This window comes from Telmatherina bonti, assembly GCF_933228915.1.
Source record: "Telmatherina bonti genome assembly, chromosome: 19".
NCBI lineage: Eukaryota > Metazoa > Chordata > Actinopteri > Atheriniformes > Telmatherinidae > Telmatherina > Telmatherina bonti.
The window spans coordinates 16161210-16175971 of NC_136617.1; the positions used below are offsets into that span (position 1 = coordinate 16161210).

Sequence of the window (14762 nt, forward strand, 5' to 3'; positions counted from 1 at the left end):
TCATCCCTTCATTAATTAATCCATTACACCAATTACCTAATCCACATTTAATAGGACAAATACGTTTATGATGTGCATTATTTTTCTTTCCACCGCTCCATGTGTAAAATACAATGAGTTAATGCTTCTCTTTCCAGCAAACAAGAGGTCTGCATAATTCTCCACAAGGTTGCTTTTATGTGCGTAAAGAAATCAACGTAAAATTAATTAATTATTGTGTTCACAGATGAAGGAAAGGAAGGAAGGAAAAGGAAGGAATCAGCGCCATCGTGCGACAAGCTAAAGAACTTCTACCTTTCAGGTCTAAGTGCCCAAAGCTGTTCTCATTGGATAATCTCCTCCGCCCCCTTTTTCACCGTGAAGCGGTATTGGTTAAGATGAAAAAGGGCGGGCGTATTGAAATAGTCCATACGGCCCTGCATCGGCCCTTTTTTCCCCCCCTTACTTTTTGTTCTGTATTCCTCTTCTTACTTCTGCTTACTTTTACTTCGCTTTTCCCATACGGTCTTTGGCTTTTCCTCTGCTGCTTCCTCTTAGTTTACTATAAATTTACTCTGCGTCTCCTCTTCGTTGCCAGCGCGCAAGATCTTAATAGATAAGCTGAACAGAAAGTTAATATTTTTTATTAAAAGTGCAACAATTGGTTTTATTTTTACCCAGTAAAATTTATTTTCGAGATCAGTAATGAACCGTAGTTCAAAACCTTTTTCCTGCGTCTTTACAAGTACTGTAAACCGGAACTCGTGAAACTGGAACTACTCATATTTTGGACTAATTTGGCTTTTCATCACATCGCTCCTGTAACTCCGCTGGATGGATCCAAGCAGGCCATCGGAGTTGCTCCACAGACCTACAACTCGCCCGACGCCAGGAGGTCCAAACCCGGAGACCAGACCGAACAGGGAGCATCCACCCGGCTCGACCACAACTCCGAAGACCCGCAGCGCGTCAACAGTAGGATCTGATAGCGCTCTGAATCTTTGTGGTTTAAACATCAAAATTTAAACTAAATTATTACATTTGAACTTGCATCCAAATTTAGTATCATTGAACTAATTATTATCAAAGATTCAAGATAGATAAATTGTTCAGTTTTATTAGCTTAATCCCAACCAGTTCCTTCCTGCTCCATCTCATTTCATTCATTTTAGTATTCATCATCGGTGTTAGAATAAAAATCCTCAGACATTTTCATTACATAATTTTCCTGATAACCTGTCCATCATTGCTTACATATATCTGATTTTTCATGCTGGTTTACCATCGTTGTTCATAAATATGTGTGATCAATTCATCTGTTCTTGTCATGATTTCTGAATGCAAATTTCTGGTTTACTCGTCCTGAGCATTGACATCAGATAAAGACTGAAATTAATCTCAGTTTTTTCTCATCCTCCTGAATCCATAATTAACTTAATAAATAATTAATAGAGGCATATCAATACAATTAGTTATGCAGCCCGTCAGTAGTACCTAGCTCCTTTTCCTTCATGTATAAATGATAAAATGACAGTATTTCCATTATTAACTCATTTATCCTTTTCCCGCAGGTCTTGCTGAATAAAAGCTGTGGTACATGTTGCTCTGTCTTTCCTGTCCTCTCCACCCCAACCAGTTGAGGCAGATGGCTGCCCTCCCTGAGCGGGTTCTGCTGGAGGTTTGGTTTTCCTGTTAAAAGGGAATTTTCCTTCCCACGGTCACCTCATGCATGCTCAGGATGGGGGTTTGGATCGAAGTCAAGCTTTGATGTAATCTGGGAGTTTCTCTGAGCTAGGCTATTTATGAATTGGCTTGAATTCATGTGTCTATGTGTCGTTCCCTGAGACAACATTGTTGAGAAGTGGTGCTATACCAATAAAGATGAATTCAATTGATTTGTTCAAAGGAATTTCGATGCCATTCACAAGGTAAATCATGATACCATCTCAAAAGATGATCAAATGATCTTTTAACCAGGTAACCCATCCCCACTCCTCAGTCACAAGGTTAAAAGATGTGGACAGTCAGAAAACATTTACAAGAAACCCAAGTCTTTAAGACTGTTTCACAGTCCTGTTTGATCAAAAAAATTTTGTGCAGTTCATCAAGGTAGGAAGCATTTTATATGAAACAAAGGTAAACTTAAAGACAGGAAAGAATATTGCGAAACACAATACAGACTCATTTTTACTAATATTACTCAAAATTATATTGGGTATAAATGTTTCATTCCTTCCTCTACAAACAACAGAAATTTATATGCAAAATCCCCTCTGAGGGGATGTAAATTAATGCATATTTTTAATTAATTACTTAATATTTCATTGTCCACAGCCATTTCATCATTTACCCATGTCTGTGGATTAATTAGAGTCAGTGTCATTCTCTCCCTCTTCCCTTTCTTTCACTTCCCAAAACCTAGCCATGTGTTCCAGTCGCATTGAGCCTCGGAAGATCCACTCCCGACGCTGATTTTCCTGAGTGTGACAAAAAGAAAAATATACATTTTATTTGCATTAACAAACAGGGAAAACCATTGTATAAATAACAGCACAATTCAACAACATAAAAATGTAATTATTTAAATCAATCTTTTTGTTGGCTTATATTTGCTTAACAAAAACTTTCCAACAGATTGATGGATACTTTAACACGGGTGTCCAAAATCAGTCCTTGAGGCCCACAATTCTGCATGTTTTTAATGTATCCTTGCATTAAACGGATCCAACAGCCAATAAAATTTTAGATAATGACTGATTAATTTGAGTGAGGTGTGTTGGAGCAGGGAGACATAAAAAAAACCTGCAGGATTGTGGCCCTCGAGGTCTAAAGCTGGACACTCCTGCTTTAATGGATGAGGGTTTACTGCAGCAAAATGTTCTATCCAGAGCTGGACTGTCTACTGACTTTATTAACATGTGCACCCCATATTTTGTGTTGGTTTGATAGGATAGGGGTGATTTTTAATTTCTTTTCATCATAAATATTTAATCGTTACTCCCCCTTTTTATCAGAACCCTTTTGGTCCAGGTTGAGACAATAAAGAATAATGTTTTTGTGTTTTACGAATAACGTTTTTATGTTGCTGTTAAATGTTAAATTACTGGTAAATAGTCTATAAATTAATATTTAAATAAGTAATAATTTTATTTAACACCAAAAAAGGTTTTGGCTGCTATTAGCTGCTTTTATTTCATTGTGATTTTTGCTATTTGTTGCTGCCTTTTTAAAGATTTCTTTGCACCATCTGTAAAACTTTTTATGTTTGATGTAAAGCATTTATAATGATCTTCTACGTTAAATTTGCTTTGCAAATAAAGTTGCTTTGTTGTTTATTAGGAGGTCCCAAGATATATTTGTTATGTAAGAGTAGGAGAAATGTTCTGTAAAAACAGCTGCTTTCTAAAAGATTTCCAAGCAGAGTTAATATATCCTGTGAGCAACAGCGTACCTCCAAACATAGGGCAAACAATTCTAAATATGTAAAGTAAGCTGGCCATAAAAGCCTGTGAGGACAGTGTTATGCTTTGTTAAACGATGTTGTTCCAGATAAGCATACCCCTGATGTACTCCAGCTACAAACCATATCTGTTGTAATTTATCTACTTTTTTTTAGTCTCAAAGAAACTAACAAACAAACTCACATGCACAAAGAAGTAGAGACACTGACCTGAAAAACAATTTGCATCAAGCTGCAGTCGATCGCCAGCACCTCACACCTCTGCTGGACTCCATTTAATTCCACATTTAGGTTTTGTCCAGGCCTGTACTTGTTTAAATGAGGGTATGGCCAATCTTTCAGGTACTGTTTCATAAAACACTTATGAGGGCCATGTGGAACATCGTCAAAAACATCATCCACTGTTGAAAAACAAAACAAAATGAATGTCACTGTTCTTTTACTGGTGTGTCATAAATGAATATATTTGTAAGTGGTTCTGCTCAACAAACACAAAAATAAAGGCTGAGTTTTTATTTTTTTTTTTATTTTTTTTTTTTTTTAAACTTTGTGTTGAGTTAAGAGACAGAAAACATGGATCGCAGTTTTTGTTTGTGCAGTGTGGTGGGGTTGCAAGATACATGCACACTGGATGTGTGCATCTGATTGACTTAGACTTGAATTGCACTCAAGTTGTATTTCCAGAGACTTGAGACTGGACTTGGTCTCACGATTTGAGACTCGTGAACAAACTTTTAGTTTTAATGTTTTTTTATGCATTCTGTCTGATCTCGTCTGCTGTCTGATGCAAGCTGCTATTTTCCTAAACCTAACATTGATGTAACATCACAAACAGAAGCGTTGACACCGGCCCACAATTAAAAACAATAGCAATGGTGTAAACATTAACTTCTCACTACATTTGTGCTAAAATAATGTTAAGTCCAAAATAGTGGTTTTATTATATGAAATACTTTGTGGTACTGTTTGTATTACAGGAATAAAAATAAAATTTGATTGACAGATAGTTTTAATTAACTTCCACTGCGCTGCTAATGATAAAAAACTGCACTGTAAAGTTATTGTCTGATCTTAAATGGATAATGGGAACAGAAAAGATAGCTTATCTTATCTGCATAATAGAAATCTTCACAGCTGTGAAATACTCCAACTCAGAACTGATTTAACTCAAAGTCTTTTGACAGGTCATTTGGAATAAAGAACAACTGTAAAATCTGTGGAAACTCGCATATAATAAAATATATCTGATTCACTCTGTGGCTCTAAGTCGATGAATTTATGAGCGTAAACTTACATGGTCTGCACACCAGGTGAAATAAGGGTAAGCCAACATAGACAGGTGTGTGATCATCCATAAACACCAAAAACCTGCAATATTAAATTAGGTTTGTGTCAAAACAAGCATTGATAAATAAATTAGGGACAGCTAAGTTTGATTTCTGCTTAAAAATGGCCTCTGATTCATAAATATACAGATTTGTTCAAATACACACCTGAATTGGTTCTTTCTGCTGGGAAGTTCAGACAAAATACCAGGCCGAAACCTGAACTTGTTATTTTGACAGCGAACCACCACACGGGCACCAATATACAGCTGCTCCACCTTTGGTCTCGTATCAAAGGCAATGTGGTGTCCAGATACAAGACACTTCCCCTTCTCTTCAAAACTGACTTTGTACTTTAATCGCCCATCCTCTGAAACATCAAATAAAAATTGTTTAAATTTCTTTTTTTTTTTTTTTTTACTTCATTTCATTACCGACACAAAACTAAGGAAAAAGTCAAATGTGCCATTCAAATTCACCAAAACATCCAGAAAAACATTGATTTAAAATATATTGATGATTCCACCTCAGAGGATTAATAAAGTGTTTTTCATTTCATTCAGGAAAGTATCACTTTGCAGAAACCTTAAATAATAAAGGAAAATAAATAAAATGCATTTAATGAATTCCACAATTCTCTTTAGTTTAAATAAGCATCCAGGTTTTCAATAAACTCTTAATTTTCTGGAAACAACGCATGACCTCTTGAACTTTTTTTTTTCTGTTTGTTTGAGGTGCATCTTAGAGCATTTTTCTTACCTTTTGTAACTATTTCAACTATTTTCCCTCGCTGCCACCTCATTGGTCTCCTTCTGGCCAGGACCATCATGTCCACTTTGATCTCTTCTTCTGGCGTATCAGGGCGGATCTTTGAGGTTTCCTGAGAGCAATGGGCAAAAACTACAGACAGATTCATAGTTATTTTATGCTGTAGGCGAGTAAAATACAGTACAAAATGTGGTCGTCTAAACGTTTTATTGTCCATATGATAAATGCAATAAATGAATATTTTATTTGTGAGCTTACCATAACTGCTAGCAGGTCCTACAGGAACTCTGATTATTTCAGTTTTTGTGGATTTTGATGATTTGTTAAAGGCTAAAAAGTCTGAATCACTAGAATCCTCTTCCGATTCCCATGGCATATCAGAATCCGAGCTGCTCAGGGATTCATCTTCACTGTAGAACTGTGCAGGTGTTGGCGGCCGCAGAGCACTTATCTTATATTCAGGCAGTCTGGTCAAAACCACAACTGCTTCTTTTAAAAAATGTAGAGAGTTGCAACCATTTTCCCATTTTGTCGCCTTGCTGGGAGTTTCATGCACGAATGAAATAGAGTCACATGGAGATTCAGACATATTTTCTGTAAAAAAAAAAAAAAAAAGACAGCATCTGTTAATATTGGATTTGCAACAGTAACAGTTCAAGTCATTAGAGTCATGCTCTGACAGTGAGACTTGCTGATTAAAACATTTGTGGACTTGGAAGTTTGTTTGTGTTTGCTTTCCTGGTACATTTAAACTTACCATAATCATCCCTCTCTTCTTCAGAATCAGTCTTTCTCTTGTTTTTTATCCTCCTGCTGGACTCCTGACGCTCCAGCAGTCTGGTTTCCAACTCATCCACCTCCATAATATCTGCAAACACACATATTAAAACAAGGAAGCACACATAATGATAAACGACACCCATCAATGACCAAACTGACAAAAAAGTACAAAATTTTAAAGTAAATTCTGGCCTCCAAAATATATTAGGTTCTAAATGTCCAAGGCCATAATCTGGGAGTCCTTCTTTTAAAAAGTTGCCATGACTATTGCATCACTGAAAATGGTCAGTTTCATAATATTTTCATGATCAAGTATAAGTCTTAAATTCAGTAAATTTACTTTATGACAGATTCTTAACAGGACTAAATTGAAAGAAAGAGGCCGGGAAAATGCCCTTTAGTGGATTCTTGTAATGGATCAGGGTCTTGTTCAGGAATGAGGGATGGATGGAAAGCAAGATCAACAGGTGGATCGTATAGCGTCTGCAGGGATGCAGACTGTGGATTGACCTTTCATGGTGAAGGAGCTGAGCCAAAAGGTGAAGCTCAAAATACATTGACTAATCTAAGTTTCTCCCCTCACTTATGGCCACAAGCTGTGGTTAATGACCAAAAGAACAAGGTTGCAAATACAGCTGTAATGAGTTTCTTCCGCAGGGTGGTCAGGCTCTCCTTTATGCATAGGGCAGTGTCTCTCAATTCCAGTCCTCAGGCTCCCCTGCCTTGTATGTTTTATAGTAGTCCTGTGACAATATGCTTTCGACCCAATTCAATTACAATTTTTTGGGTGCCAATTCGATTTAAATTGTGATTTTGATGATTACTCAATATTGCTGATTTTTGTACATTAAAAACAAAAGAAATGTACAAAACTTTTTTGCTAGTCATTTTTCTAGATTTCAGTTAAGAAAAAAAAATACAGTAGCCAGACCATCATTCTGCTGTTATAATGCCCAAGAAGACAAGGAAAAAGATCAATAAAAACAATAAAAATGACAATTTTATAATGGATTATTGTTATTTATTTGAAAAAAAATGTACTTAAAAAAAATTGAAATTGTGAAACAAGAATCCTGATAAATCGATTTTCCCACCCATATTTCATAGGCAACCCGACTTTAGCACACCTGTATGAAATAAAGGGCTCGTTATCAGGCTGCAAAGAACTTGATGAGGAAATTCAATATTCTGACTCAGGTGCTTTGGAGGAGGATCTTATCTAAAACAGGCTCGGGCTTCTGGATGCTTCCCCAGTGAGATATTTTGGGCGTATTTCTGTGGGAGGACACCTCAGGAAGGACCCAGGACCTACTGGAGGGATTTCATTCCTTGGATGGCCTGGGAACAAATCAGGATCCCCCCAGATAAGCTGGCAAATGTGAGGGAAGACTGGGCTTTTCTGCTTTGGCAGCTGCCTGCACAACCCAACCTCAGATAAGCGGTAGAAAATGGATAGATTGATGTTTATCAATCTGCAGCTCTGTAACATTGTGCCACCAGATATTCTGAACTAATACTCTTGCCATCATCAAATCCCAACCCTCACATGTTCAAAACTGCCTTTTTGTATCCACTATGCAGCTAATTTACACTGCCATTCATCCATTCTTGCATCATTTTCCTTAAAATGATCTTAGTGTGAACTCAATATGTTGTTTTTATTCTTTATTACTTTGCTTTTGATGCTGTTACTTTTGATGTTGTAAAGTGTTCTTCAGGGTATATTTTTATGAAACAAAATGTATTAATATAATAATAATTATTATTATTTCACAAAGCAGCATTGGATTTGGAGCTGATCTTTAGTCCATCCTCAACTTAAGAAGTAGAGTTAGATAATATATTCATTTAAAAAAAAAAAATTACAGCATTCATAATGTCACTCCATGATCAATGTCACAAAGGATGGGCTGCAATGACGATAGGCTTTTAAGTAGTTTTTAAAAAAAACAAAAACAAACAGTATCCTTGAATGGTTGTTTTACTTGAAATAAACTCAAAACAGCTTTTAATAAAAACTACTGAAATGCAGCTGAGAACAGGAGGGTCTATAACTTAGATTTAAATAAATAAGTGTTTCAGCTGATCTGAGACTTTCATGGAGTTTGTTCCAGACATGTGGCATATAGAAGCTGAATGCAGTTCTCCATGTCTTGTTTTGACTCTAGGAACTGATAAATAACCTTATCTTGATGACCTGAGGGGTCTGGTAGGTTCATAATGGGACAGGAGTATGGACATGAAACAAAATGTACATAAAAGCCAGATAGCTACACTACTACCAATAGTGTACTGTTATTGGTACGATTGGCTGAGAGATGTCTGAAATGTCGTTTCAAAGTGTATCATTCACAATTTTCACAATGTTTCGGTGGGGAAGGGGGCCCCTGGAACACTCTGGGCCCAGGGGCCTGTACACTTTTAGTCTGGCCCTGACTATACCCATATTTCTGGGCTGGTTGGAGGTTTTTAGGCGTATATAATGAAGCTCTGTGGTGACCTGTAGTCGTTTCTCTTTGGCTCCACAGACAGCTCATAAGAGATGAGACCAGTGCCACTCCACCTTGATGCCACCTGACAATCTGGATCTTGGTGCTACTGTGGAAGACTGGCCGAAAATAGTAATAGTGGACGTTGTCCAATTGTGACTGTCATCGCTTTTTAATGGCATTAACTCCTGAAGAGAGTCATGAGATTCAACAATAGGATGTAGCACGTTAGCATTAGCTTACGACTGCATTGACCGACCGAGTACCAAAATACCCTACTGGTTCTAACGTCGGTCTAAAACAAAAGCCTAAAAGCCTGAACCAAAACATGTCACTTACCTGTAATATTATCTGCCTGTAGAGGACTAAATCAGTCACACCGAAGCCGTGTTTGTTATTGCAGTTTGCCTTGTTTTATCGTGTGCTTCGTTGCAATAATTTCCCAAACAATGCGGTCGTTGAAGTTAGCTTTAGTACGCTACAACCACTAAGATTAGTAGCGCTAAATAATACGCAATACAAATACGTTTAAAGTTTTAAGTAATGGACTTGAAACATTTGTGTAAATTGCTACAAATTGGCAAGGAGTATAACTTCGTCCATCTTGTTTTCTCGTTGTTTTCATATCTTTATTCTTATGGCTGTTACGTGTCGCCGGGCTTCTTCGGCTGTTTCCCTAATTTTTTTAATGGAAGTTGGAGAACAATGAAGTGGTGCAACACCGCCACCAGCTGGTAACTCGTAAAACTGTTTGGATTCTGGAGACAGAAGAAAAAGTCATTGCCTCAAACCCTTCATTCAATGGCTTTATTGTACAGGGAAATAAACTCTGTAATTTTATCTGGTTTTTTTTTTTCATTTCATGAAATTAAAATTAATGTAGAGAAAATATATACAATAGATTTTTTATCCATGCTTTTCCTCAACAGTTGACAATACATATCAATGTAGTCAGAACTTTATAAAAGTGTTGTCTTTGACCTTTCACTGAATTGATTCTGAGCGGGGATGGATGAGATAGGTCCTTTCTTAGCTTACGCTCCCTGCTGTTTACTGTCTGTAATCTATGGAAGCACAGCAGGATTCCTTATGTCTCATGACTTTTGTGACTATCACTGTCATTACTTTTTGTTCTTAGTTAGATATACCTTCTGTGTTGTGTCCTGTCTCTAAATACAAAGGAGAGTATTTTAATTTCTCTGTAAAGTCTTATTATGGTGAGATTCAGGTGATCTGCTCCTCCTGGTAGGTAGAGGTGGAGATCATCCCATAAGGATCCACCACTGTCTGGGCACAACGCACCACCGTCACCAAAAGGAAAAAACACAAGAGAAAGAGGAAGAAGAGTGCAAAGCCGAGGTCCACGTCCACCTCAAACTGTGGTCCAGGGTCAGAAGCCTGGTCCATGGGGGTGACGATGATTGGAGATGCCTGTTAAATTTTCTTCACTCCTCACTTCAGCACTTTCACGTTAGGAAGGTGGGCTTGTTTGCAACTGAGATGTGGGGGTGACATGGCGAAGGGAATAAAAAAGAAGATGGAGAGGAATGAAATTACACAAAATGTCTAATTCAAAGACAGCACATTATCTCTGTAATCTGAGCTGGTTATCTAAAGGAAGGAAGCTGTCTTTAATTTCTGGTCTGAAACCCTTTTCTTTTGCATGATATACCACATCCTTAAGTCTCACTCACGCACAAATATATGGATTCCTGTATTTGGATGGTTGCATTTGTCAGTGATTATAGCGAATTGGAGTCTACAAACCAACTGGTCATTAAAATATCACTGTAAGAAAATGAATTGATAAATCAGCCAGACCATTACAGATGAGATAACTGCCAGGACATATTATTTTACTTGGTGTATGTGCCATCTGATAAATCATGCAAAATTTGTAATGAAGAATTGATGCAATTCAAAGACATGTGAGAAGCTGATATTTACTCCATCCAATTCATTGCCGCCATGTTTCCAAAACAGTTGTGATCCAGTTTTAAATTCAAAGAAACAATGCAGCCATTTAATTGCAACTCTAATATATATTGCTGAAAACAGCACAAAGGCATGTCAAATGGCAAAACAGATATTGTGCTATTTGGAAAAAACAAGCTCAAATTTAAATAGTGCCACATTAAAAATATAGAGAGAGCTAAAAATAGTTATAACATAAATAAAACATTGTTGTGGGACTTTGGACAATGAATCAGGTTAACAGGTCAGTTACGGAGAAGCAGAGACAATCAGAGATAAAGATAGGGATGTTTTTATTACTCTGACAGAGACATGGGGGCAAATAGTTATACAAATAAAATATTTTCTTCAGAATTCCATTTATAAATAATCTGGAAATTTTCATTGCCATTAATAAATTCAGAGAATCCACAGAACTCTCTGCATACAAAGGACATGCATTAAAATTAAGATACAAGGGCAGTTTTTAGTACATCAGTCTGTGCTGACTTAAACAGACATGATTTTAGATAGAAAGTGCATTTAAGTCAATACGGGAAAACCACAGTTGCTGAGTTCATCCCTGCATCTACAAAACATTATACAACTCAGTCATACAAGGAAGAACTCAGTTTACACAATGCTCAGAGATAGTGAACTGGGGTTTAATCAGTCATATCAAACAGATAAATTAGTTTAGGAAATGATGGACATTGCATTTTCCAGTCTACAGACGAGATGATCCAGCATGTTATTAGGTAGCACTTTAAAAGCCAACCTCCGTGATGGTTTGGAGGTGCACATGACATGATGTGACTTGCACATCTATAAAGACATAAATGCGATATTATATTATTATTATTGTATTATAATATATACTATTATATATATGCTTTGGAAAAATACACATGCTGGCACACAAATTATGTCTGTTCCAGGGGGGTGGTTTCAGAAAAAGAAAGACAAAAAAAAAATCCATTCTGCTTGCACACAAACAGCATGTTTATGCTTCTGTGAAAAGCTGAAATTCTTTATCAGGCAAGTAAGATGGAAAGATTACATTTTCAAAGACAGTTGTTTAATCAGTTTCTGCATACTGTACTTTGAATCGAGTTAAAAGAGGTCATGATGCATTGCAGCATTGAAGGTATGTGCTGTAAGCATCACATTATAAAAGTAGGATTTACTTTAAAACAAAGTTCCAGGCTTCAGCACCATATGTCTTACTATTTCAACTTCAATGTACTGTTTTATCCATGCCAATCATGGCTCTCTGTGTACCTTTCCATACTACATCCTATCTGGCCACCAAACGTGTTTTGAAAATGGCTGCACAACTTTCACAAAACATTTCCAAACTAGAATTACCATTTTAAAAAAAAAAAAAAACAACTGGCTAAAGATATCAAAGCTATAAAAAAAAAAAAAAATAAAAAAAAATCAGGGTAATAGAAAGTATAAAATAAAGTTAAGGAAAACCAAACAGCTTTTTAATCTTCTCTGTAATCAGTGTTGAGAATTTTCTGTTTTTTTTTTTAAAAAGTAATTTTGAAGCCTTTTATGTTGAAGCAAAAACATGCACAAATGACTGAAACTTGAGAGAAATATATTTTCATGTCTTTAAAATTAAAACTTACCACCAAGTCTGGATTATTGTAAGTTGAAACAATTCAAATTCAAAGGCATGTTTACCTACCATCTGTGTAGTCCTTTAATCAGTGACCAGGTTTTTTTGTCACAGAGGCTTTCCACCACCTGTCCACACCTTTGAAAAACTCTCAAAGCATCACTCTTGGGTCCCCACAATCTTCCTTATTAAATGAGTTGCATAAGACTGTCATCAGTTACTAAAGTCTTAACTGTCCTCCCCTTTCGGTATTGCATGAAAAATGAGCAGCGCAGAAATGATCTCCTGCACTGACACATGCATACACATACAAGATACACAAGCGTGCAGTTGCACCTTGCAACCTCCCCCTGGCACGTAAAGCCTTTATTAATACTTTAGGAGGAATTGAATAACGGCCTACACGGTTCACAAGTGAATCAAACACCCCTCTGCTTTTGTTCTCCTGTCAAGAGACCTTCATCACCATCACCAATTAGGCTTCACACCACCTTAACTCAGGTGCCTTGGGCAGCACTGAGGTTGTTTCACAAGGATGAAACAGCAACAGAGGATGGAAAGGGGAACTTCTTGATAAAGGAGATGCAAAAGATTTACGAAGGGTGAGTAAGACGGGACACAGAAGGGGGCGTAGAAAGGAGAAACGAGAGATGCATTGGCAATTAAATTACAGAGCCCGAGCCAGATGCAGGAGTCGGGTTGAAATTGACCCTGCTGCTTTAAAATGGTAATAGTTACAGTGCGGCTACCAGTGACAGGACCAGTGCAGAGGCTAAAGTGCAGTGCAGGATTGTAAAGTGATCCCACTCTATATGCAATTAGTCAAGGAGGGCTTTTAGGCTGCAGCCAAAATACTGTACGGGAGTACAAGGGAAGTGACAATAATGAGGTTTTTTTTGCCTATGGACAGACATGGAGGATAAAAGCTCAAAACTTTTACAAATAGCCTTTTTGAAATTTTTATATGTACATATTTTATATATGTACATATTTTATATATATATATGAAATTTATATATGTACATATTTTTATATATATATATATATATATATATGACATTTATATATGTACATATTTTATATATATATATATATATATATATATATAAAAATATGTACATAAATGTCATATATATATATATATATATATATATATATATATATATATATATATATATATGAAATTTATATATGTACATATTTTTATATATATATATATATATATATAAAATATGTACATATATAAAATATGTACATATAAAAATTTCAAAAAGGCTATTTGTAAAAGTTTTGAGCTTTTTTCCTCCATGTCTGTCCAAAGGCAAAAAAAACCTCATTATTGTCACTTCCCTTGTACTCCCGTACAGTATTTTGGCTGCAGCCTAAAAGCCCTCCTTGACTAATTGCATATATATATATATATATATATATATATATATATATATATATATATATGTGTGTGTGTACTTTGGATCTATATTATTTCCTTTTGCATCCATGAGCACAGAAACATGCCAGCCTGTGTATTACCCTCTTCACTCGCATGAAACAATGTGCAAGCTCCACGGTGCTATGGTTTACTGTACAACAGTGGGACCAGTAATTGCTGGATCCTTCACACATTCATCTGCATTTATTCCACTTCAACATTTTTGGAGAATTTCCATGTTTTTCTCTCTACACAGAAAGGACTGCAGATGTAATTGATAAAATGTTATTGTCTCCAAAACATTGAGAAAGGCTGTTTAAAAAAATGCAAAAAAATAAACTAGAACTGAGTTACACAATTGCGCTGAAAAGACAAAAACCATACTGCCAACCACATTGTCACACAGGATGAAAGCAAAAAAGACGACTTATTGTCCCTTGTCAAAGTATTTTAGAACCCAGAACAATTTGCGACTACAGAGTTAAAGTTAAAGTTAACTTTTTATTGTGCAGAAAGGACCAGACCTTTATGGAAAATGTGTGGACAGTAGTTTTATCAGCAAAACTAAAACAATAAACCAAAATAAAAAAAGAACTTGTCAGATCACATGAGAATTTCCTCCTGTTAGTGCATGAGGCCGGGTAGATAAATGGACAGACACATGATATAGCTGAGAAATTAGCAGATACATACACATATTTTTTTTTCTATGAAGTTAGTCCTTGAGTATTTGTTTTTAGACTGCAACCCTGAACATTTAAGGCAAATTAGCACATTATGCAACTAATAAGAAGTCATTACAACATGCAAGGAGCAAATACAGAAAACCTCTTAAATAAATGAAAATATTAATTAATAATTCAAGTATTAAGTACAGGCTAGTGTAAATAATTTAGAATTGAATAATAATTTTCTTCAATAAAAAAAACAACAACTTAAATTAAGATCAAAC

General features: G+C 36.1%; 1 protein-coding gene across 1 annotated transcript; it reads right to left on the reverse strand.

Moving 5' to 3' along the window:
- Window positions 1-2045: 2045 nt before the first annotated feature.
- Window positions 2046-9425, reverse strand: LOC306770157 (histone-lysine N-methyltransferase SETDB1-B-like). Its single transcript, XM_079258980.1, has 8 exons — window positions 9141-9425; window positions 6290-6400; window positions 5791-6126; window positions 5524-5664; window positions 4933-5134; window positions 4734-4807; window positions 3650-3840; window positions 2046-2456 (listed from the first exon to the last, which is right to left on the reverse strand). The coding sequence occupies exons 2-8, from the start codon at window positions 6393-6395 to the stop codon at window positions 2343-2345; spliced, it is 1164 nt and encodes a 387-aa protein (XP_079115106.1). The 5' UTR covers window positions 6396-6400; window positions 9141-9425; the 3' UTR covers window positions 2046-2342.
- Window positions 9426-14762: the final 5337 nt, after the last annotated feature.